Below are 23,936 nucleotides of genomic sequence, written 5' to 3' on the forward strand. Positions count from 1 at the left end.
TGGGTGTTCTCTCTTTATTTTATATATCTTTAACATAAAAGATCACTAATGTAACAAAAAACTGAATATTGAAATTCGTGCATTCGTCTTTGATTAATGATGGCCGACAGAGATTTGGAAGTTTTTGCACAGGGTGTACGTGTCATGCGCAGACGCCCAGCTGTCGTCATGACCGCCAAAAAAAGTTGAAAAGAAAATTCCATCAATTTTGACGTCATCGTACTTTCGTAGAACAGCGTCTTGGATCGTCATGATGGGAGTCGACTCGTGGTTCACAAACACCTTGATCCAACCGTCAGCATTTCCGTGACCGCTACTGTGGACTGAGTTGAGGTGGATCTGCTGTTTAAGGTTGATCCACTTGTTGTGCGTGAAAACAAACCTCGATGAACGGATAGAGACCCCGTAGTTGTCGTTGGTGACGATTTCTGCTTGCTGATGTTTGGCCCAAGTATCGAAGTTTGGCTGGTCCCCTTTTGGAAAGTACAAGTATAGTTCCCCCGCCCCGTTTGCCCGCCACATAAATCGAGTGGAAATACAGTGGTTGGAATCTCGACCCCCGGAACAGTGTGTGCTGTGTCCATAAGCTCCAGGGAGCTTTCCCCCTTTGACCCACGAAAAAGAACTCGGAAAATATACGTCATAGCTCAGGGTGACGTCAGTAGCACCATGCGGGAAACCTGATGGCGTCACAAAAAATTGCGCTCCTCTTGGTCTGTCGTGTGTATGTGAGTGACTTCCCTTTGCGTAATTTGCCTGCATACAAAAAGTGTACACTAACACAAACGTTTGCGAATGTTGATATTTGTAATGACTTAAACCATAGTATTCAGTTATTCAATACCTGTGGTTGGGATTATAGTTCTTTAATTTATCAAGCCCGAGACAGAAACTATATTCCCAAGAATTTGCACGAGGAGAGTCAAAAAATTGTTGAAAAAGCTGCCCCACTCAAAGCCATGGGATAGGTGTTTTAATTCTATGGATGGAAATATATTTATTTTGCCCTAAATGTTACCCCGGTAACTGTTTTGTTATGATGCATATATATTCTGCAGAGTTGTAATTTACTGGAAAAAGTAACATTTAAGACGTTTAATTGACACAGTAATTAATTATGCAGTATTCCTGTCAACTGCTGTCAATTGCTAACGTCGTTGTTGTGAAACTTTTCAGTGTTAGAGAAAGTCAGCCAATAAAATTAGACGGGAACAAAGGGCGCCGAAATTAGAGTGGTAGCACTTCGGATGGTGGATAGCACACTTTCTTTTCCGGGGTTTAATTTAGCTACGTGAGCAATTAACTTTGAAAGGCTATCATAATAGTTTTACCTTCTGAACTAATAGGAAACGTTTAAAGAAAAGTATATATTATTTAGTTTATACTATCGGTGCATTTAGGCTTTACAGCACTAGTCTTTACAAAGAATCTAAAATAAAACCTTTAATGGAATCTTCATTAACAAAAATAAAACAACCATTAGTTTATAATTATTCCTGCAAGATTGCACATTGGTACTATAATTGTAAACTGTTACATAAGATATTTTTTAACTGAATGAGCATGAAAACAAGCAGCAAGCAATTATAGATACAATTGAATTTAAAAATATATATATACATGTATATGTCAAAATTCATTTACTAACAACTTTTTAAAGAAAGAGAAAATACCAGCAAAGAATGACAGAAACCAAACAATATACATATATGAATACAGTTATAGTTATGTAATGTTACGGTATCAGATTTTATTTGATGCATAACTTCTAATAATAACTTAATTCACTGTTGCTCTGTAATATTGGAGAGAGAAAAAATAAAGGGAAGAAAAGTAAAAATATAGGGAGGGGGAGGGTTACATTTCACATCTACCACAAAAGAGTGTGTAGTAAAAAGACTTATCAAAATTAAAAAGGATGAAGAAAAAAATTGATATATTATATGAAAAAATCATCAATTTAAAGTTTAAGAGATCTGCCTGAAAATAAATTATTTTTGTGCTGTCATTGGGATTGAAATTAAGAATTTCAAGGTAAGAACTGAATATTTTTAGGAAACCTTTAATAGATGGGCAGATATTTTGACAACGAGCTTTATGGTTGTATTTTTTTTATCAATATCAGCTAGATATTGAATTGTTCTAAGAAATCATTCTTAGAGCTTAGTCCCAAAAATAAAAGTAAAGTTATTGATTTATTCTAATTCATAACTATTTATTGTATTTCATTAATTAACAGTACCTTTAGAACAGTACAGGACGAACTCTTTGGGTCATGTGTTACATCTAGGTCACTGATTCCAAAGGTCCCGGATGTGTGAACGTTGACCCCGATATGACTCAGGAATGATGAGACCGAGGAATAGTGGGGACAGCTATGGATATCTTAAAGACAGATGTCAAGATGCACCCAGTGATTCATGAAGCTGTACCTTCAGGGGTTTACATATTAACTCAGTGAATCATGAAGCTGTACCTTCATGGGTAATATATTATCTCAGTGATTCATGAAGCTGTACCTTCAGGGGTTTATATATTATCTCAGTGATTCATAAAGCTGTACCTTCAGGGGTGTACATATTATCTCAGTTATTCACGAAGCTGTACCTTCAGGGGTTTACATATTATCTCAGTGATTCATGAAGATGTACCTTCAGGGGTTTACATATTATCTCAGTGATTCATGAAGATGTACCTTCAGGGGTTTATATATTATCTCAGTGATTCGTGAATCTGTACCTTTAGGGGTTTACATATTATCTCAGTGATTCGTGAAGCTGTACCTTCAGGGGTTTACATATTATCTCAGTGATTCATGAAGATGTACCTTCAGGGGTTTACATATTATCTCAGTGATTCGTGAATCTGTACCTTTAGGGGTTTACATATTATCTCAGTGATTTGTGAAGCTGTACCTTCAGGGGTTTACATATTATCTCAGTGATTCACGACGCTGTACCTTTAGGGGTTTACAGATTATCTCAGTGATTCACGAAGCTGTACCTTCAGGGTTTAATCTCAGTAAGATGGCTTCAAAAATGATGAGGCCGGTTTATTCACATCAGTTATTTCATAATAAATGGTGCGATTTATGTATGAGTTTTGCTTTTTTATTTCAGTTACGTATCATTGTGTGATATCATTATGCTTATTGCGTGTTACTTTGGTTTCGTTTCTAGAATGAATTGTGTTATGTCCGTCAATTTTTTCTCCTATTATCACAGTGGAATATCAAGCAATCTATGTGGCACACTTTATCTGTCTGTATCAAAAATCATACGTACATGTTCGAGGATTGACCCAAAAGTAATGTTACAAATGCGATAAAATCACGAAACGCGGAGTTACAAGCTACGAAAATGCGCATTTTGAAATATCTACATTTTGATTCAGATTTTAAAATTCCGATGAAAAACACAATTGATGCATGCACAGACACATGTAAAATGTTTTAAGAATCTTGAGGTAAGGGTTGTCGTTGCATGCCTGTGACGTCATTTCTGGGATTAAGGACGTTTCGTTTAAAACTCATAATTCCCACCTTTTTAAGATGTTTGATGCTTAACTCACACTTAATTATAAAAATAAATCATTGTTCTCTTTGTGTATGATGTGTAATCTATGAGATTAAATTCTGTTCAATCAAATCGAGGGATCAGGAGCGTAGCCAGATAGCAATGACAATGCTAACGATTTTAGACGCTTGCTCAATCTTTTCTTCTGGTATTCTGTGTTTTTCGAAAATGTACTTTGTTTTTAATCAAAGCTTATGCCTTCACAAAACATTGGAACCATCTGTAAGGCATTTCACAATTTTATTTTGAATAAATATTACAGCTATAGTACATCTGTTTGGTCGTGATGTATCACTGTTTACTAAATGTCTGCATCTATGATATCGCTCCATAAAATGAGTTACATTTACATTACAACTATCATATAAAAAAGGATGCCGTGGGTGTACGAGTGGATAGTGAAGTGATATTAAGATGACCGTGACTAAATGATTTTACAAACTCACCATTAAGTATAAATGATGTAACAGTGTGACACTGAAAGACAATCCACAACCAAATCCTGCAGAAACCAAAAAACAAACAAAAAAAACTCTAATAATTCTTTATGTCATTATCACTAAATGTGTTATTTGTTGTAAGTAAACTTGAGTAAAATGGGGTCTGTACTGTCGGTTCTTACTTTGGTAATTGATTACAGGTGGACAAGAGAAACACAGTGTTCTAATTCCTCTGTAGATCTAATGAGGTTGTGACTAATGTACTATTGGAAATAAGTTAACTAAACTTACAGTGTGTATATAACAGTGTAAGCCTGCTGATTATGGTGAATCCAATTACCTCTTTAATACTAGAACGTAAACTCTAAAGATGCTAGTAGTTTGTTCTATTCCTAAAATTCATGTAAATATCGGGATAATTGAATAATCAAATAAAAATACTTAATATTGGTGTTTTTGTCTGGTCAAGAAAATAAGTCTTGAAATAACTTTCCTTTGAAAGCAATCAAAAATTCGTTCAGTTAAGATTTAAAGAAAGACAAACAAAAAAACCAAACACCTATACATGTACATGCATGTATGTTTTCATGAAAAAAAAACCCAATAACATATATCTCTATTGTTTTACAGATGCCATCCAACGAACGTGAATTATTGTTCCACAACTCGTCTCACATTGAAAATTGACTCTTATTTTAAAAAATGGACACCCTACTATTAACTGAATAGAACATTCAATAGATAGATTAGATTTTGGAGCAGCAACAGATGGCAGATGGACATGCACAAGGAGCGCAAAAGGGGGATGGGAATTGCTAAAATATCCCACGGTGGGTTTTTTTAAGTTTTTGTCAAATCTTTTGAGGCATTTTTTTTTCTTACTTGGTTGCGTGTTTTTTTTTCTTTTTGTTTGTTAGGTTCTTTTGTTTTTCGGGGGACTTTTTTCTTTTGTTTTTGTTGTTTTGTTTGTTTGTTTGTTTGTTTTTTTTTTTGGTTTTTTTTTGTGTTGTGGCGGTAGGGCAATCGCAACTTCTCGGGCCTTTCCGGCAAGCTCGGAAAAACACCTCGAATGTATTAACATCACCGTATGTTAGAATTTTATACAAAATGGAGTCGCTTCCCATTAAAATAAGTATCGGCTAGACAGTTTTGTATGTCGCTTCTCTGTTATATTTTAGTGTATATCGTTTACTTTAATGAAGTATAGCTCACATCTCAACAGATCGTAAAATGTGTTGTATTTATATCAAGTTTTATAAAAGGGGGGGGGGGGGGGTTGTCATGGACGCTTAGGTAATACATTCGAGGTGTTTTTCCGAGCTTGCCGGAAAGGCCCGAGAAGTTGCGATTGGGCGGTAGGGTTGACGGATAGAGGGAGCGTCATTTCGTTGTTTCATTCGTATTTTAATTATTAAGTAAGTTTTATTTTTATCAGATACAATCAGTAAGTTTTATCATAAACTAAACCAGCAGAATAATCGGAAACTTTACATCAAGATTTAATCAATACGTGATTAATTAATTTTAAATTTGTCGCACCAAAAAGTGCGCTACACCTGTTATAAATTTGTGTGTTGATTTCCGCAACTAAGTTGATTAGGCTATAATTTTGGAAGTGAATCAGTCACTTTGTATAATGTTTCTCCAGCTATATACAGAGTTTGGAGCTAGACACGGACAGCGCCGAATATTAAAAACACACTGGACATGTCCATGATTTTGTACTGAAAACATTTGATAATTTCCAGAGTCATAGCCGAACATCTCTACCTATCGCGAAAAACAATTAAGCAAACTAGCTCGGGCCTGAAATCAAAATTTACATTTATTTAGTAGATTTTCTATAGAATTTCCTTACGTGAAAAAACATTTGTGTAGTATATGTGTTTTTGTAATGGGGACCTCAAAATATATTTTTGTATATTCATATTTAGGATTTTAAATATCAGAAAAAAATGGTCCATTAAATCGATAGAAATATACGCCCAATTTCATTTTGATTTTATGGGGGGCTTTAAAATTACAAAAGCGAGATATTTTATCCATATTTTATTTTAAAGAACAAAACACATTTAATTGATATGTCATTTTCACATAAAACATTCATAATTAGAGGTCCATAGGGGTAAAAATGCTGATAAATTACATTCATTTTTTAAAAGTATTTGGAATACTTTGGAGTTTAATTCATTTTTTAAATAAAAATCAGTCAATGATATATTATACAATTTAAGCGCGTGGTAATATTTCAACCACAGGGGCATCGTATCCGCTCTACACTCTATTATATATGATAGAGTGTAGAGCGGATACGATGCCCCTGTGTTTAATTATGTATGTTTTAAAAACTAGTGTGTATAGACTTATGCGGAGATCTCTCTCTCTCTCTCTCTCTCTCTCTCTCTCTCTCTCTCTCTCTCTCTCTCTCTCTCTGATTGCTACTCACATGTTAATCCTACAATATGATGTACATCGTCCTGCTGTTATCAGTATATTTATGTATATATATAGTGTTCTAACAATTAACCATATGTTCCTTCCCAACAAGATTATGTCAACTCTAAAGACATGTATCCCTCCCTCCTTTTTGATACTTCATTCCTTCCTGCAGAAATTTTTTTTATCTAACTTATGCTAAGTCTGTTGGGACGAACCGAACTAGAGAATGGTCTTTATATTCAGTCTTACATCATCCGTCAATGTATAAAAACCGCACACACATGTACATGTTTTTATCTCCCCCTCCTCTTGTGGGTCGTTCCGTCTCGACTAGGAAAAATGTCGGTTTGTTTTACAGAACATCTGTTACATTAAAGTTTTTGAAATTTATGAAATTTGAAACCATCTAAAACAGTAACTGCATCTTCGCAAGCCAAGGGTTTTCGGTCCACTTTGCTCCCCATGTTTCTGGGGAGCAAAGTGGGCCGAAAACCATTGGCTAGCGAAGATGCAGTAACTGTTGCTCAAGTAAAATCTAGAAATCTTTGATTCTAAACGTTGAATGTAATACGTCTCAATCCATTTAAATAAAATGGAGACAGTTTTCCATTCTGAGAAATCACTTCTACCAAAGAACATGGGCGCCTCAATAATGACTCTCTCGGGGGATCGACATGCATGCTTCTATGAAATCAACTGTTCAGTAATTGCTTGTCTCGTCATAAATTTGTGTCATAAATTTTAAGGTGTCATCATACAAGCAGCTTTGTAAATCATCCATGGCCATTACATTGATTTATTATATGATGTTGAGTTATTCTCTAAAGCTCAGGCACGTAGCATCGTTTTCGAAGGTGGGGTACCAGACTCATCCAAAAAAATCTTGTCAAGCCCCCCCAAAAAAAAACACACACACACAAAAAAAAAACTAGAACCAAGTTCGTTGCAAGCAACGAGGATGTCTTCCGTTACAGCTTCAAGTCAAGAAAGGATTGTCAATCAGTCTTTATAAAACCATCACCCTTCTCCTTACACTTGTCAGGGTCTGACATAAATTGATAGGAGGTCATTTTCACACTTCATGAACTTCTGACCAATCAGGGCTTTAGAAAATAAATTTGAACTCTTTAAAATTAGTTAATGCCTATTTTCTATTTATTAAATAAATGTAACCCCCAGACTACACAGTATTTAAGAGTAAGACCTCTCTAAAACAGATAAAGGCATGCACATGTCTGTGATAAGTTGGGGATATATTTAGACAAGAGAAGTATTGACTGCGACTTTAAAACACTATTACTATTACACAGGGAGCTATTCCCTATCAGCAAAGTCAAAGCAGGTATGCATGTCTTCATGTGAAGCTTGAACTCTCATATTACGCAATATCCAAACAATACTATATTAAAATTTGATTGATAAGATAATAGAGAACAACTTTTCCAGCGACATCAATATCGTAGCATGTATCATTTTTAGTTATACAGCAATGACTTTCCGGGCGCCTAAATCACTTATTTAAGGGGCCAGCCCCCTTTTTGGTCTCTAATGAAAGCCCTTTAATTTATGCACAAGTTTTTTTATGCATTTAGGAAATATTTCAAACTAAAAAAAATACGAAGCAAAAACATGACTAAAAATTAGCAATTTTAAGAACATAAATTTCGATTCAAGCGGTACAGTTGGAAAATTGTAAAATAAAAAAATCAGAGGACAACATTCAAAGTGTCAATTTTAAAGATTTCTAACTTTGGATTATTTGCTATGGACCATTTCAGAGCCTTTGGCCGGAAACGAATGCCCCTAAAAATTTTAAAGAACCCAGAAGTTACGATTTTTCATTTTTTTTTCCTTAAAAACCAAATGTAACTTACAATACACCCTGAAAATTTGAATGAAATCGGATGTCAAACAAAAAAGTTATTAAGATTTAAAAAATGTCTAGAAGAAGAATAACAATAATGAAGAATTACCATCAGAATCAGTACAAGGTCTTCAAAATCGTCAAAATCCTAATCCATGGGGAGGGGGGTAAAATAAATCTAACTTCAATTTCACTCTTCATTTCCTTATTTTCATTCCAATTTCTTACATACTCCCAAAAAAGTGTGTGTGTGTGTGGGGGGGGGGGGGGGGGGGGGGGGGCAGCTCCATGCTTATTCAATTTTTATATGTAAATTTAAGACATTTTGTTGCTGCGAAAAAATAGTGTCCCCCCCCCCCCCCCCCCCACACACACACACACGATGCAACGTGCCTGCAGCTGCTCTAAATTTCAATCATTGTTCTTACATGTATATTGCAATTGCTTTAATCTTCGCTAACCAAGAGTTTTCGGTTCACTTCGCTCCCCATTTATGGAGAGCGAAGTGGACCAAAAACCCATGGCTAGGGCTAGCAAAGATTGGAGTGTCAATTGGCCATTTACTCGGCTGTGTAAATTTTACCTTCTCGGGACTTTCCGGGCGGCAGTTTTTTTTTATCAATCTCCACCGGAAAGGCCCGATAAGTTGCGATTGGTTTGAAGTTTGTTTTTTTTTCGGCAGTTCTTTTTTTTCAAACTCCACCAGAAAGGCCTGATAAGTTTCGATTGGTTTGAAGTTTAATTGTTTGTTTGGTTTTTTAGCTCACCTGAACCGAAGGTTCAAGTGAGCTTTTCTGATCACCCGTTGTCCGTCGTCCGTCCGTCCGTCCGTCCGTCTGTCCGTCCGTCTGTAAACTTTTCACATTTTCAACTTCTTCTCAAAAACTACCGGGTCAAATTTAACCAAATTTGGTACAAAGCATCCTTATGGAAAGGGGATTATAAATTGTTAAAATTAAGGGCAGCCCTTTTCAAAAGGGAGATAATTGCGAAACAGTAAGTATAGGGTGCATGTCTTTAAAAATCTTCTTCTCAAGAACCACTGCACCAGAAATGCCAATGTTTACACAAAAACTTGTATATATAGTGAAGATTCTAAATTGTAAAAATCGTGACCCTCGGACCAAAACTGGGGCCCCAGGCGGGGTTCAAATTTTAACATAGAAATACATATGGAAAATGTTTAAAAAATCTTCTTCTCAAGAACCACTGCACCAGACTTGCCAATATTTACACAAAAGCTTGTATATATATTGAAGATTCTAAATTGTAAAAATCGTGACCCTCGGACCAAAACTGGGGCCCCAGGCGGGGTTCAAAGTTTAACATAGAAATACATATGGATAATGTTTAAAAAATCTTCTTCTCAAGAACCACTGCACCAGAAATGCCAATATTTACACAAAAACTTGTATATATAGTGAAGATTCTAAATAGTAAAAATCGTGACCCTCGGACCAAAACTGGGGCCCCAGGCGGGGTTCAAATTTTAACATAGAAATACATAGGAAAATGTTTAAAAAATCTTCTTCTCAAGAACCACTGCACCAGAAATGCCAATATTTACACAAAAGCTTGTATATATATTGAAGATTCTAAATTGTAAAAATCGTGACCCTCGGACCAAAACTGGGGCCCCAGGCGGGGTTCAAAGTTTAACATAGAACTACATATGGAAAATGTTTAAAAAATCTTCTTCTCAAGAACCACTGCACCAGAAATGCCAATATTTACACAAAAACTTGTATATGTAGTGAAGATTCTAAATTGTAAAAATCGTGACCCTCGGACCAAAACTGAGGCCCCAGGCGGGGTTCAAAGTTTAACATAGAAAAACATATGAAAATGTTTAAAAAATCTTCTTCTCAAGAACCACTGCACCAGAAATGCCAATATTTACACAAAAGCTTGTATATATATTGAAGATTCTAAATTGTAAAAATCGTGACCCTCGGACTAAAACTGGGGCCCCAGGCGGGGTTCAAAGTTTAACATAGAAATACATATGGATAATGTTTAAAAAATCTTCTTCTCAAGAACCACTGCACCAGAAATGCCAATATTTACACAAAAGCTTGTATATATAGTGAAGATTCTAAATTGTAAAAGTCGTGACCCTCAGACCAAAACTGGGGCCCCAGGCGGGGTTCAAATTTTAACGTAGAAATACATAGGAAAATGTTTTAAAAATCTTCTTCTCAAGAACCACTGCACCAGAAATGCCAATATTTACACAAAAGCTTGTACACATAGTGAAGATTCTAAATTATAAAAATCGTGACCCTCAGACCAAAACTGGGGCCCCAGGCGGGGTTCAAAGTTTAACATAGAAATACATAGGGAAATGCTTAAAAAATCTTCTTCTCAAGAACCACTGCACCAGAAATACCAATATTTACACAAAAGCTTGTATATATATTGAAGATTCTAAATTGTAGAAATCGTGACCCTCGGACCAAAACTGGGGCCCAAGGCGGGGTTCAAAGTTTAACATAGAACTACATATGAAAAATGTTTAAAAATTTTCTTCTCAAGAACCACTTCACCAAAAATGCCAATACATACACAAAAGGTTGTATATATAGTGAAGATTGTAAAAATCGTGACCCCCGAACAAAAAGTGGGGCCCCAGTAGGGGTTTAGATTTTAACATATATAGGAAAATGTTTTAAAATCTTCTTCTCAAGAACTATAGTGCAACTGTTTGGGATATTACTATGCATACATGTACATCCTTAAATAATGTAGATTCAAAAAATTGTTACTCCCGGACAATTGATGGGCACCAAGAGGGGTTCAAAATTTAAACATTTTAAAAAACATAAAGGAAAAGTTTAAAAAATTTTCTTCTCAAGAACTACAATGTTTTAGTTTGTGGAATTTCTATGCATGCATCCTTCGCTTATGTAGATTCCTAATTGGTAAAATCGTGACCCCCGGACCAATACTGGGGCCCCAAGATGGGGTCAAAGTTTATTATAGAAATATAAAGGTAACATGTTAAAAAATCTTCTTCTCGAGAACTACAATGCTTCAATTTGTGAGATTACTATCATGCATACAACCTTGGATAATGAAGGTTCGACAGTTTTAAAATAGTGACCCCTTGACTAATACTAGGGACCCAAGATGGGTTTAAAGTTAAATTTAGAAGTACCGGTATATATGGAAAATGTTTAAAAATCTTCTTTTCGAGAACTACAATGCATCAATTTGTCAGATAACTACGTAAGCACCCTCAAATAGTGTAGATTCGAAATTATAAAAGCCGTGACCTCAATCTAATACTGGGGCCCCAAGAGGTGTTCAAAGTTTAGCATAGAAATAAAGAGGGAAAATGTTGAAAAATCTTTTTCTTGGGAACTATAATGCTTCAGCTTGTGAGATAACTATGCAAGCATCCTTAAATAATGTAGATTCCAAATAATAAAAACTTTAGCACTGGACTAATACTGTGGCCCCAAGAGGGGTTCAAAGTTTAACATAGAAAGATATATTGAAAATGTTTTTAAAAAGTTTTTTCTCTAGAACTATAATGCTACAGTTTGTGAGATTACTATGCAAGGATCCTCAAATTGTGTAAACTCTAATGTAGTGGAACCAAGAGTTATCTTTCTTGATGTTCTGTACAGTCTGAGAGTTATTCCTCTTGAAGTGGAACTCTTCTACGTTCAGTTTTTCAGGTTGTGTACGTGCGGTCCCACCCCAGTGCTACATATTTTCATTCCTATGTTACTATTTATGTTGTTCAAGCCAACCATAAACCTCGGACCATAACTGGGTCCCCAGAAAGGGGTTCAATGTTTAAAATAGAAAAAGCATATGCTACGAAATGTAATGTTACAAGGAACTGCTGTTCAGGTGAGCGATGTGGCCCATGGGCCTCTTGTTTTTTTTTTTGTATCACTTTCCCTTTTTAAAGGGGCATGGTCACGATTTTGGTCAAAAATTATATTTTGGATTTTAATGTTTACAATGCTTCAGTAAGGCATTTATAATAAGCAACCAAAATTCGAGTGTCATTTGATGAGTTATAAGCGAGTTACAGAACTTAACAATTCTTCGCTATGTAAACAAAGCGTTTGTTTACATTTTGAATGTTGAAGTGAAAATTCCAGTTTTATACCTAAAATGAATGTATTAATCGTTGGGAACTGTTTATTTTTGCTTAAAATGAATAATAAGATAGACGAACTAGCTTGAATTTTTTTTTACCGGTATATGGAACCTATGTAAACAAAAACAGGGCACGAGCCTTGTTTACATGACGAAGAATTGTGAGCTCTGTATCTTGCTTAAAACTCAACGACTGGCACCCAAATTTCATTTGATCATTAGAAATGCATTCCTAAAGCATAGCAAATAATAAAAACAGAAAAATAAAATTTGACCAAAATTGTGACCATGCCCATTTAAAAAAAAAAAGAGGCGACGATCTACGTGTACAATGAGCCACGCGCATAACAATTTCAGAAATGTTGTACATCGCGCCCTTTCAGTCCCATTATACTGGTCAAGTTGTCGCGGTTTGAACAATTCACAATCTACGTGTCAAAAACTGAAGCATTGTAGTTCTTTTACAATAATTTTATAACGTTTTCTCTTAGTTCGTATTTCGTGTTATTTCCGAGACATATTTTATATTATTGTACATGTATATTGTATTGATATCGATATCAATTCACCATCCTCACACACTAAAATGGAAATAAAAGTATCTATCTTTCTATCATCTATCAATTTAACCATATCGATATATGTATATATATTGCATTCAGGTGTTATGAGACACTTCTATATATTGTGACGTACTTCCTATCGAAATAAATAAAAAAATCAAGTATAATTTTATGTATTTTTTTTCTTCGCAGCAATGTTAAGGTGTCCCGGAGCTAATTAAATCAACAAAAATCTACTTTGACCCGGAGTATTCCTTAAAACCTGAATAACATGTATTGACAACAATGTTAAACATTATATTTGATGCATTTTTGTGACGTCATATATCCTTCGTTGTCACGTGACAAGCGAATCCTAACATTGGAATTTATCTAGTTAAATCGCACCGGCGCAGGTGATTAAAGATATTAAATCATAATATGTTTTCACTTTACGTCGATATCGTATCAATATTTACGTCGATATCGTATTAATATTTACGTCGATATCGTATCAATATTTACGTCGATATCGTATCAATATTTGCGCGTTCACCAATGTTAACAACCTACATTTTGTGTCAATTGTCGACAATATCATTTCACCATCGTGAACACGATTTTCATTCAGACAATCATATCATTATGTCATTTTTTTTCGTCTAAACGATGATGTCTTTATTTGATGCGATAGAGACGATACCGACTGACGATATAGTATCAAATTCTGTATGTCAAATAGGCAATCTGATTAAAATCAGCCGTTCTGATACGCTACCGCTTCGAGAGCGGTAGCGTATTAGAAATAAAGCAGGATATCGTCACACGATATAGAGCACAATATCGTCATCATAAATGTAATGCAAATTTCAAAATAGCAAACTTTGTAGATTTGAAAAATTACTTATCTCTTATACACATATTATCTAAAAAATTACATAATTCTAGACACACATCATGACAAAGAGCACACGGCGGATGGGACCGGTCAGCAGAGGATGCTCACTCCTCCTAGGCAACTGATCCTACCTCTATCTTTTTGGAATGTAATGTAATGGAGGTCCGTGTTGACTCAATGTTTGTATTTTGACCATCAAAAAACAAATCATCAACGTTTCGTTTTCTCTCTAATGACATTTTCCCGATTTTGACATTTACATCGATTATGACATGCCCAAATGTGACAGGGAGCACACGGCGGGTGCGACTGGTCAGCAGAGGATGCTCACTCCTCCTAGGCACCTGATCCTACCTCTATCTATATGGAGGTCTGTGTTGCTCTGCTTTGAATTTGTATTTCGTTTTAAGGATATCTGAGATGGTTGACGGTTTGTTATTGTCTTTCACTATATCTATATGGCTCTTTCACCTCTCTCTACTCATCTCTCTCTCTCTCTCTCTCTCTCTCTCTCTCTCTCTCTCTCTCTCTGATTGACTTATAAAGTACCATCCAAACTTTTGCATAAACAAATTACAGCCTAAAAGAACAATATCGAATAATTCATTGCCAAAGTAAATGGATAGGATGTAAAATCCAAATATCTTCTTGTTAGTATGTTCTAAATGCAAGTGCACAATAAGAGATTACATCGTATATAACATCAAGTAAATTACAACCCCATACTAAAGTCATCAATTTTTTGCTTTTATAATATTATCATCATAAACTATTATATACACATGTTCAATTACATATAAATAACAGTTATCATATTTAACACAAGTAATGTTACATAACATTCATCACATCACAGTTTTAAAACTTCCTGTCTTCTAAGTCACAACTTTACAGTAACCCAAGCATTTGGTTACTAGGAGTTAACAGCATTAAATACACAATTATAACAAAACACTTCACATGAACAAAGAGAGAGGAAGTCAGTCCCAGCGCGAAGTTTTCTCTCGTCTCGTCAAGGTCCCATCTGCATTCATGGCAGTGTAGCTATTTTTATCTTCGTTCATCCTCATGTAGATTATGTAGCCTATACATCCCAGAAACAGCACTGTTCCTGGACCCATGACCATGATATTCTGAAAAAATCAACAAAAACAACGTATTTCTCAGTGCTTTTGAAATGGATAATTTTGATAGGTATTTTAACATAAGACTTCCAGGTTTACATACAGTAGTGTAAGAGTACTGGAGATTCATAAGTATTTGATTTTAGTCAAAAACAAGCTGATACTTTTGTGGAAGCATCCTCAGATAGCACAGATTCAAGTTTGTTCAGATCATGATCCCCTTGGTAGGGTGGGGCCACAATGTGTTGTTGAATTTTTACACAGGATTAAATCATGTTGCATGCACCAAGTCAGTAGTCAGGTGTATAGGTATAGAATATAGTTAAATGATAACCAAACAAACAGGTGGACAAAACTTTTTTTTCCATCAATACCCAACTTCTGAAAAAATGATTTTGTACTTAATTTCAGAAAATCACCAGAAATGTTTACATTTGTAACAAGTCTGGTAAATATTCCAATCTCATAGACTTGTCATTCACTATACATATTTCTTTTTTTTCCTATATTAAAATCTAATGCAATATATTTACCACTTTAACAGTATTAAATACATTTACCATGGTCTGGCGTACACATATTAACAGGATTAATACAATATCAGGTGTATCCATTTCATTGCATAACAATTTTTCTAATTTGTTTTTTACAATCTCACCAAGGATCCAGAAAATGATATAAACACATCAGATAAAAAATGTATCATAAAATTTTCTAATCATTAAATTGATAATACAAGAGATAAAAGAAATCTTTCAAAGGTTTCCGTTCCCATGATATTTTGCTTTTGAATCATAATATTCCAATACTCATAAACACTTTTGTATCAGGGCAACATAGGTTTAATTATAAAAAGGGCAATAAATCTGTTTCGAAACACCTCCTATATTAATAAATGCTATAAAAAAAAAAGTCTACAAGAATTTTACATTGTGAAGGAGAAGAAAGTATGGGAATGATAATGATGATGAAAAATTTAGTTGGGTGTACAGTGGTGTACCAAATTTTTTTTTAATGGGAACTAGATGTGTTTTAAGCCACAAATGCCCCAAAACGCCACAAATGCTCCCAAACGCCACAATTGCCCCCATGGATGACCAAAATTCCAAATGCCAAATTTAGTATAACATTTGTTTGATTGCAGAATAAATCATAAATCCCTAAAAATTACTCATTTTCTTTTAAGTTCAAGAGGCATAACTCTGTTAAAAATCATCAGACTGGAACCAAGGTCAAGCTTGACTAAATTTTCTACTAAATTAACATTATATGAACTAGAGCAAAGCTCGTTGCAAAGCAACGAGTGGGTCTTCCGTTAATGTCGGAAGTAAAGCTGGAAGTTCCTGTAAGATGCACATCTTTTAAACCAATAACAAGAGTAACTAAAATAAAAAGATGAAAAAAATCGAATTATTCCTGGTACGACTTAACAAAATCCGAATGATTTTAAGTACGACTTAACAAAAACCTTTCTGATTTCAAGAACGACTTAACAAAAAAAATCCGAATGTGTCCAAGTACGACTTAACAATTATTTTTGGAACGAGTTAATATTACTTTGAACATTACGCTATTTTTGAAACCAAGGACGCGGAATAAAAATTTCCGGAAAAATCAATTTTTAAACCCCGATATCTCTGTAATGCATCGTCCGATTTTAAAACGGCTTTCAGTGTTAGATTCAGCTTAAAAAGCTCTACAAAACACATATACATTTTTGATAAAATCAGAAAATTCATTTTTTCGAAAAATTTGTTTTACTTCCGGTTTTGACCGGAAGTGATAGATTTTCATTTCCAGCCTTATTACATACGTAAATCGATCAAATCATAACCATTCAAAATTTCAAGCCTCTATCTTAAAGCATTTTTGAGAAAAGTCCGGGACAAAATGACTTTTTGAAATTTTTAAAAATGAAGTCACGTCAAAACAGAGGTGACGTTCTCTTTAAAACTTTTACATTTTTGAGGGACGCCAACTTGCAAAAATCTCTGAAAATTTCACCAAAATCGGTTTAAAACCTTTTGAGTTATGAGGCAAAAAAGGAGTCAGAAGAAAAGAAAAAGAATAATAACTAGAGCCAAGCTCGTTGCAAAGCAACGAGTGGGTCTTCCGTCAATGTCGGAAGTAAAGCTGGAAGTTACTGTAAGAAGCAGAGCTCTTAAACCAATAACAAGAGTAACTAAAATAAAAAGATGAAAAAAATCGAATATTCCTGGTACGACTTAAAAAAATACGAATGATTTAATGTACGACTTAACAAAAACCTTTCCGATTTTAAGAACGAATTAATAGAAAAAATCCGAATGTGTTACAGTACCACTTAACAATTATTTATGGTACGAGTTAATGTTACTTTTAACATTACGCTATTTTTTAAACCAAGGACGCGGAATCAAAATTTCCGGAAAAATCAATTTTTAAACCCCGATATCTCTGTAATGCATCGTCCGATTTTAAAACGGCTTTCAGTGTTAGATTCAGCCAAATAAGCTCTACAAAACACATATTCACTTTTGATTCGATCTAAAAATTCCTTTTTTCGAAAAATTTGTTTCACTTCCGGTTTCGACCGGAAGTGCCCGATTTTCATTTCCAGCCTTATTACAGAGGTAAATCGACCAAATCATAACCATTGAAAATTTCAAGCCTCTATCTTAAAGCGTTTTTGAGAAACGCCGCGGACAAAATGACTTTTTGAAATTTTTAAAAATGACGTTACGTCAAAACGAAAGTGACGTTGTCAAGAAAACTTTAACATCTTTGAGGGATAACAGTTTCACATTATCTCTGAAAATTTCATCAAAATCAGTTGGAAACTTTTTGAATTATAAAGCCGAGAAGGAGTCAGAAAAAAAAAGAAAAAGTATAATAATAACTAGAGCAAAGCTCGTTGCAAAGCAACGAGTGGGTCTTCCGTTAATGTCGGATGTAAAGCTGGAAGTTCCTGTAAGAAGCAGAGCTTCTAAACCAATAACAAGAGTAACTAAAATAAAAAGATGAAAACAATCGAATTATTCCTGGTACGACTTAACAATATCCGAATCATTTTAAGTACGACTTAACAAAAACCTTTCCGATTTCAAGAACGACTTAACAAAAAAAATCCGAATGTGTTTAAGTACAACTGAGCAATTATTTTTGGTACGAGTTAATTTCACTTTAAACAAAACGCTATTTTTTAAACCAAGGATGCGGAATCAAAATTTCCGGAAAAATCAATTTTTAAACCCCGATATCTTTGTAAAGCATCGTCCGATTTAAAAACGGATTACAGTTTTGAACTCAGCATGAAAAATACTGTAAGATACGTACGTAAAATTTTTAAAATTGAAAAACATAAAAATTCAAAAAAATTGGTTTTGCTTCCGGTTTCGACCGGAAGTGTCCGAATTGAGTTTCCAGCCTTATGTCATAAGTAAAACGATAGTTCTACCTTCTTTGTAAATCTCATAGCTTTATCTTAAATCAAAAATGAGAAAAGCTCCGGACAAAATCACTTTTTAAAACGTGAAAAACGTCAATATCTGACGAAATTGATGACGTCATCAAATAATTTTTTCATAATGTAGAGATCTTTTAGATACACATTAAATCTGCAAATTTCAAAACAATCGATGGAAGCGTTTTTGAAATATTTGAGTTGGAAAAAAAATAAAAAGAATAATAATAATAAGAATAAGAAAAAAAAGAAACCGTAGAAAAACAAAAGGGTCTTCCGTTGGAAACGGAAGACCCTAATAAAAAGAAACCGAAGAATAACAAGAGGGTCTTCCGTTGAAAACGGAAGACCCTAATAATAATAAAAAGAAACAATAGAATAACAAGAGGGTCTTCCGTTGGAAACGGAAGACCCTAAATATAAACTTTACATATGCATTACTTCAGCGGAAACTATGAATTTCCCATTTTTTCTTAAGTTGAAGAGCATAACTTTGTTAAAAATCATTGGTCACCAGGATTGGAAGTAAAATCTAACTTAAATTGATCTGCTTTTTCTTGTAAATAACCTACATATGCAATATCAGCTTTTTATATGCATCCCTTCAAAAGTACATGTAAGAGAGTGGAAACTGAGAATTTTTCATTTTTTTCAGTTCAAGAGGCACAACTCTGTAAAAAATCATCAGACCAAAACCAAATTCAAACTAAACTGTATATTATTATGATACATCCATATATCAAATTTTAGCTGAATGTGTGCAATGGTTTTGAGATAATGATCGGAAAGTAAATGATGATGGAATGACAGAAGGACAGAATGACAAAACGGGGGTAACAATATATGCCCCTGCTATTTCATGGTGGGGCATAACAGAAGTAAAAGTTTCCCATTACAAATTCTTGTTTCTCCATGATCATAATTTTGTTTCCATCCTTGTTAATTTCTCTGGGTAAAAAGAGGACACATATCAGAGAGGAAATCTAACTTTCTTGTTTTTTCATTTAAAACCGATTGTCCTAGTGGGATATGCTAGTAAAAATTAGTTCAGAATAAATCATTTAATTATCATAAATGGGAAAATATGTAGATCTACAAATGTACATGTATGAATTTTGCTTGGCAAAAAATATTGTTATGTTAAATTACATCAAATTACATAAAAATTATTAACTTTGACAAACAATTAGTTTTTAAAAACTTATCTGTTTGGGGAATTGATCCAGTCAGACAAACTAATCTTTAAATTGACTCATTCCAAATGACAAACAATTAGAGATAATACTTTACGACTGATGCAGAGAATAAAATGTCACTGATGGATATGTTTATGCTTATTCACCCATCAAGAGTCTTCTTGGGGCATGCATAATTTAAATATTGATCATTTTCAACCTGAACATGCTGAAGAATGAGAAATGTCTATAATTTTCATAATGGTCTTCAATTGTCTGATGGAATAAAATTGTACAATTATACATGGGAGGCAATACAAAATACTAGATTTAAGAGCATAGAAAGAGTTTGATATACTGCAGTATAAAGAAGGTGAATACAGAGAAACAGTGCCTGTGCAAAGTCAATCAGACTAGTGTACCTCACAGTTCTTGCATGTAATTAAAGAAGTAATGTGCCTATGTGATGCGACGCTCAAATTTGTAGAAATTAATCAAGGGTTGTAAAGAAGCTGATCCAGAATTCAGAGCTGATTTTAAATCCTTAGTAGGTGATGATGCTATGACAGAGGACAGACTCTAAAAAATAGTTTTCCTTTGAAACCTGGGTTTTTCCTGATCAGATTAAAAATACAGCACTTATAATTCTAAAAAGACTATATTTGATATGGTCAAATATCTGCCCCCAATTTTAACCAAATTTTAAATACAAATCAGAGTGGGGGGGGGGGGGAGCTAGACTAATCCTCAGAAATCTTGACAAGCAAAAAAAAACCTAATTCCCAAAATCATTAAAATCCTAATCAGCGTGGGGGGGGGGGGGGGGGGGGGGGGTTTATACCTAAAGGTAAATTGTAAACTTAGGAACAATTATGTTTGCTTCGAGAAAAAGTGTGGGGGGGGGGGGGGGGCTGAACTCTCTATGATGCTATGTGCTTAATGGTTAGGTTCCGACGCCTATGGTGCAGAGGATGCCTATCACTTTAATCTTGATTTTAGTCATCATTACTTATTCGCTGTTTAATGTTTATCTATGATGTCACCTAAATGACCCCAATTCCTGCAATTTTGCAAACAAATAAAAATATTGTCATTTTCATTTTGCATTCAGAAGTATAGAGCGCTCAAATACAATTTTTCTTCATACAATTATACACACGGTACTTGAGCAAGCCTGTGCTCAATGTTTCCAAGTCAAAAAACCATCAGAAAACACCCATAATTTGCAACAAAATATCAATTTATCAAAAATAAGACAATCTTCATGACATCATTTCTACATAACGACGTCACTGTGGTGATAACCTTTTACACACTTATTTTCAATATGATTTCACTATGATTTTAACTATCTGCCACCTTATTTTTAAGGCTCTTTAAAAAAACTTTATTTTGGGGGGGGGGCGAAAAATGCATAATACTGCACATAGTCCTTTCTTTAAACATGTTAAAAGATTGTTAAAAGATTGTTAAAAAGATTAATTAATTATGCCTTTTGCCTGCAGCTGGTCGTTTTTTTCAATCAGCTCTGAAAATTGCAAATGTTTAAAGCTTTGCCACTTTTACTATTTTGCCACTTTTACTATAACATATAAAATCATGTATTTGTATCATTATCATATTACTTGTGACTTATTTGGTCTTTACTTGTTGAAATATACTAATCTGCGGTACATAGAATTACCGAAATACCCGCAATTTACCGAAATACCCGGTGAAAACACCGAAATACCCTTCAAAAACACCAAAATGCCCATTATTACGCCATAAAGAGTGTATGTCTAGTATTTTATATAGATAGTTATTGTATATTAAGTTAATTTTTTGAATAAAAAAACTGTACTTGAACTTGTGTTATATACATGTGCAAGAGAAAGGAGCAATAGGATAGGAATTACGTCTTAAAATAGTTGCTATTTTTATAGTTGCTTTCACTCTATATGGATTTTTGATGATTATTATATGATATTAAAAAAATAAAGCTGATAAACTGTTATTTTTAATTCTTAGTTATTTTATTCTGGGAATAAAATTTCACACCTCTATTCGAAAGGTGATGTTCCAATCATCGATTATAATCGAAAATCAATCGATTGTTATTGCATTTTAAGCGCTCGATCATAAAAGGTTTCATTACGATTAATCGGTTTATGGTTTTTTTCCCTTTTAACGAGTGCATATCATAAACAGAATATTCTAGACGCGAACTATCTAACCCCTAAAAAGGCGCACGGTCTGAAAATGGCTGACGAGCTCCATATTCTTACTCGGGAAATATAGCACATTCCCGAATTTGGACGCGTTTTGGTTTCAAGAAAATTAATGTTGGACTGCCTACTAAAGAAAATCTTTTGAATATAATTTTTTTAAAGCTAGAAATACTAAGTAAATCAAATTACGAAAGTCTAGTAATAAGTCTGTTCATTGTAACTTGTTTATTTACATTTATTTAGCACTACACTATAAAATATAAAAATCTCCGATTATAATCGATAATTAGTTAGTTGCGGGAAACCGATTATCGATTATGAAAATCTCACTGATTCCCATCACTACTATTCGAGTGAAAAGCGATTCATGCAAGAGTTATCGTTCTTAACCCAATGTCTACACATGTTAAAAATCGCTATTTATGTCAAAATACTTACATTATCAAACTGAAAATTGGGGAAATACATTTAAACACTTAGATTTAAACTATGATATTAAATATTTGTGCTCAAATGAGGCATTTCGGTGTTTTTGAAGGGCATTTCGGTAAGTCACGGGTATTTTGGTAATTCTAGTTACCCACTAATCTGTAACACGTTACAAGTGTGTATTTATTCAGAAAATCAACAAAATGTGATAGAAACGGGATCCGTCCTAGGATTTTAATCCAAGTTATATAAACTCCACTTTTAAATCATGACATGTGCAGAGGTGATAAAAAAAGAGCAGGGATACGAGACAGAGGAATCTCAGATATGGTTAATGTTTGTTTGCATAACTCCGCTAATCTCTAACCATCATGACCAACCTTATCTTCTTTTGACAGAAATAGTGTTTGACCGTTTTCATCATCATCAGAGAGAGAGAGAGAGAGAGAGAGAGAGAGAGAGAGAGAGAGAGAGAGAGAGAGAGAGAGACAGAGAGAGAGACAGACAGACAGACAGACAGACAGAGATGTCAGTTACCGGTTTGGCATATAATTCAAAATTGATCGCCCGGAAAGCTGATGTACTTGGTAACGTTCTCCATCCTGGAGTCTTAAATTTTTCATTCTGTTTGTCTATTTTGTCTTTAAAATCTGGTTTGGTATCACCAGCGTCCTTTTTAGGATCCATCACAACGTATGACAACTTTAAATTAACGTTTAAAAGTTATTCTATTCACACATTCGATTTCTTCAAGGGCGCATCCATTTTTGAAGAACCCGTATGCAAGTTGGGAGACCGAACCCGATGTAATTATAGCAATACAGAGGGTCTATCATTCCGACTATGAGATCTTTAAAAAGAAATCGACGGATACCAAATTTTACCGTTTCATAATTCTAGATATCTGGATTTCTTTTTTCCCTTTATATATCTAAAGACACCCCCCCCCTAAAAAGGACTAAATAGTCGATGCCAGTGCTTATAAATACATGTATCATCAATAGCTGTCAGTAAGTAAGTGGAAGCTGACTGTTGATTCTCGTGTATGGAATTCCATAATTGATAGAATAGGCATAGACAACATCTATAACACATTCATGTTCATCACTTTTTAAAAATGTAAATAACTTTCCAAAATATCTTGTAAGCCTTGACAAGTTTTTGAAACCCCGTTTAATTCCACTGGAATATATTGCTTTTTATTCATTCAGTTTTTTTCTCTTGTAAGTGTTGATTGCTTTTGAAATTTTGATCATATGATGATTAAACAAATATTAATCTTGAAAATGTCACTTAGTTTATAAGTGCTGATTACATGTATACATTGTATATATTATGACATTGTATTTCCCCCTTCTTCATGTGATATCTATAAATTGCACCCCTCCTGTCGGATAAAAAATCTAAAGATAAACTGGATTCAGAAACATACCTATAACATAAATTATCAAATTAAACAAAGATAAACTGGATTCAGAAACATACAGTTATTACCTTAAAATTGAATTATCAAATAAAACATTTAGAGATACATGCACAATCAAGAGATTTTTCCGATGGGATTATTAATTACTGTATTTGCGGAGGTGGGTAGAGGGTCCGAAACCTATTTTGGTAAAGGAAGTGGGCGCTTAAGATGTAGATTCGACAGGAATCTGGACGCACAAGGAGAGTGGAAATTT

At 34.2% G+C, this 23,936-nt stretch overlaps 2 protein-coding genes across 3 annotated transcripts in view; both read right to left on the bottom strand.

The window, feature by feature from the left end:
* LOC128181727 (uncharacterized) overlaps window positions 1-23,936 on the bottom strand; it is a 48,003-nt gene continuing 24,067 nt past the window's right edge. Inside the window, exons 1-4 of one of the 2 annotated variants that reach the window (XM_052850237.1) lie at window positions 6,462-6,496; window positions 4,022-4,077; window positions 2,243-2,385; window positions 1-756 (exon numbers count right to left, since the gene is read on the bottom strand). In XM_052850237.1, the coding sequence (XP_052706197.1) occupies window positions 94-756; window positions 2,243-2,385; window positions 4,022-4,077; window positions 6,462-6,463 (864 nt within the window). In that variant the 5' untranslated portion in view covers window positions 6,464-6,496 and the 3' untranslated portion in view covers window positions 1-93. Of the gene's footprint in view, window positions 757-2,242; window positions 2,386-4,021; window positions 4,078-6,461; window positions 6,497-23,936 lie in introns of those variants that run through there. The other variant, XM_052850238.1, reaches the window with a different exon arrangement.
* LOC128181729 (small integral membrane protein 8-like) lies at window positions 14,608-23,042 on the bottom strand. The gene is made up of 2 exons (XM_052850241.1): window positions 22,792-23,042; window positions 14,608-15,007 (listed from the first exon to the last, which is right to left on the bottom strand). The coding sequence occupies exons 1-2, from the start codon at window positions 22,939-22,941 to the stop codon at window positions 14,855-14,857; spliced, it is 303 nt and encodes a 100-aa protein (XP_052706201.1). The 5' UTR covers window positions 22,942-23,042; the 3' UTR covers window positions 14,608-14,854.

The sequence above is a fragment of the Crassostrea angulata genome, chromosome 4 (genome assembly GCF_025612915.1).
Source record: "Crassostrea angulata isolate pt1a10 chromosome 4, ASM2561291v2, whole genome shotgun sequence".
NCBI lineage: Eukaryota > Metazoa > Mollusca > Bivalvia > Ostreida > Ostreidae > Magallana > Magallana angulata.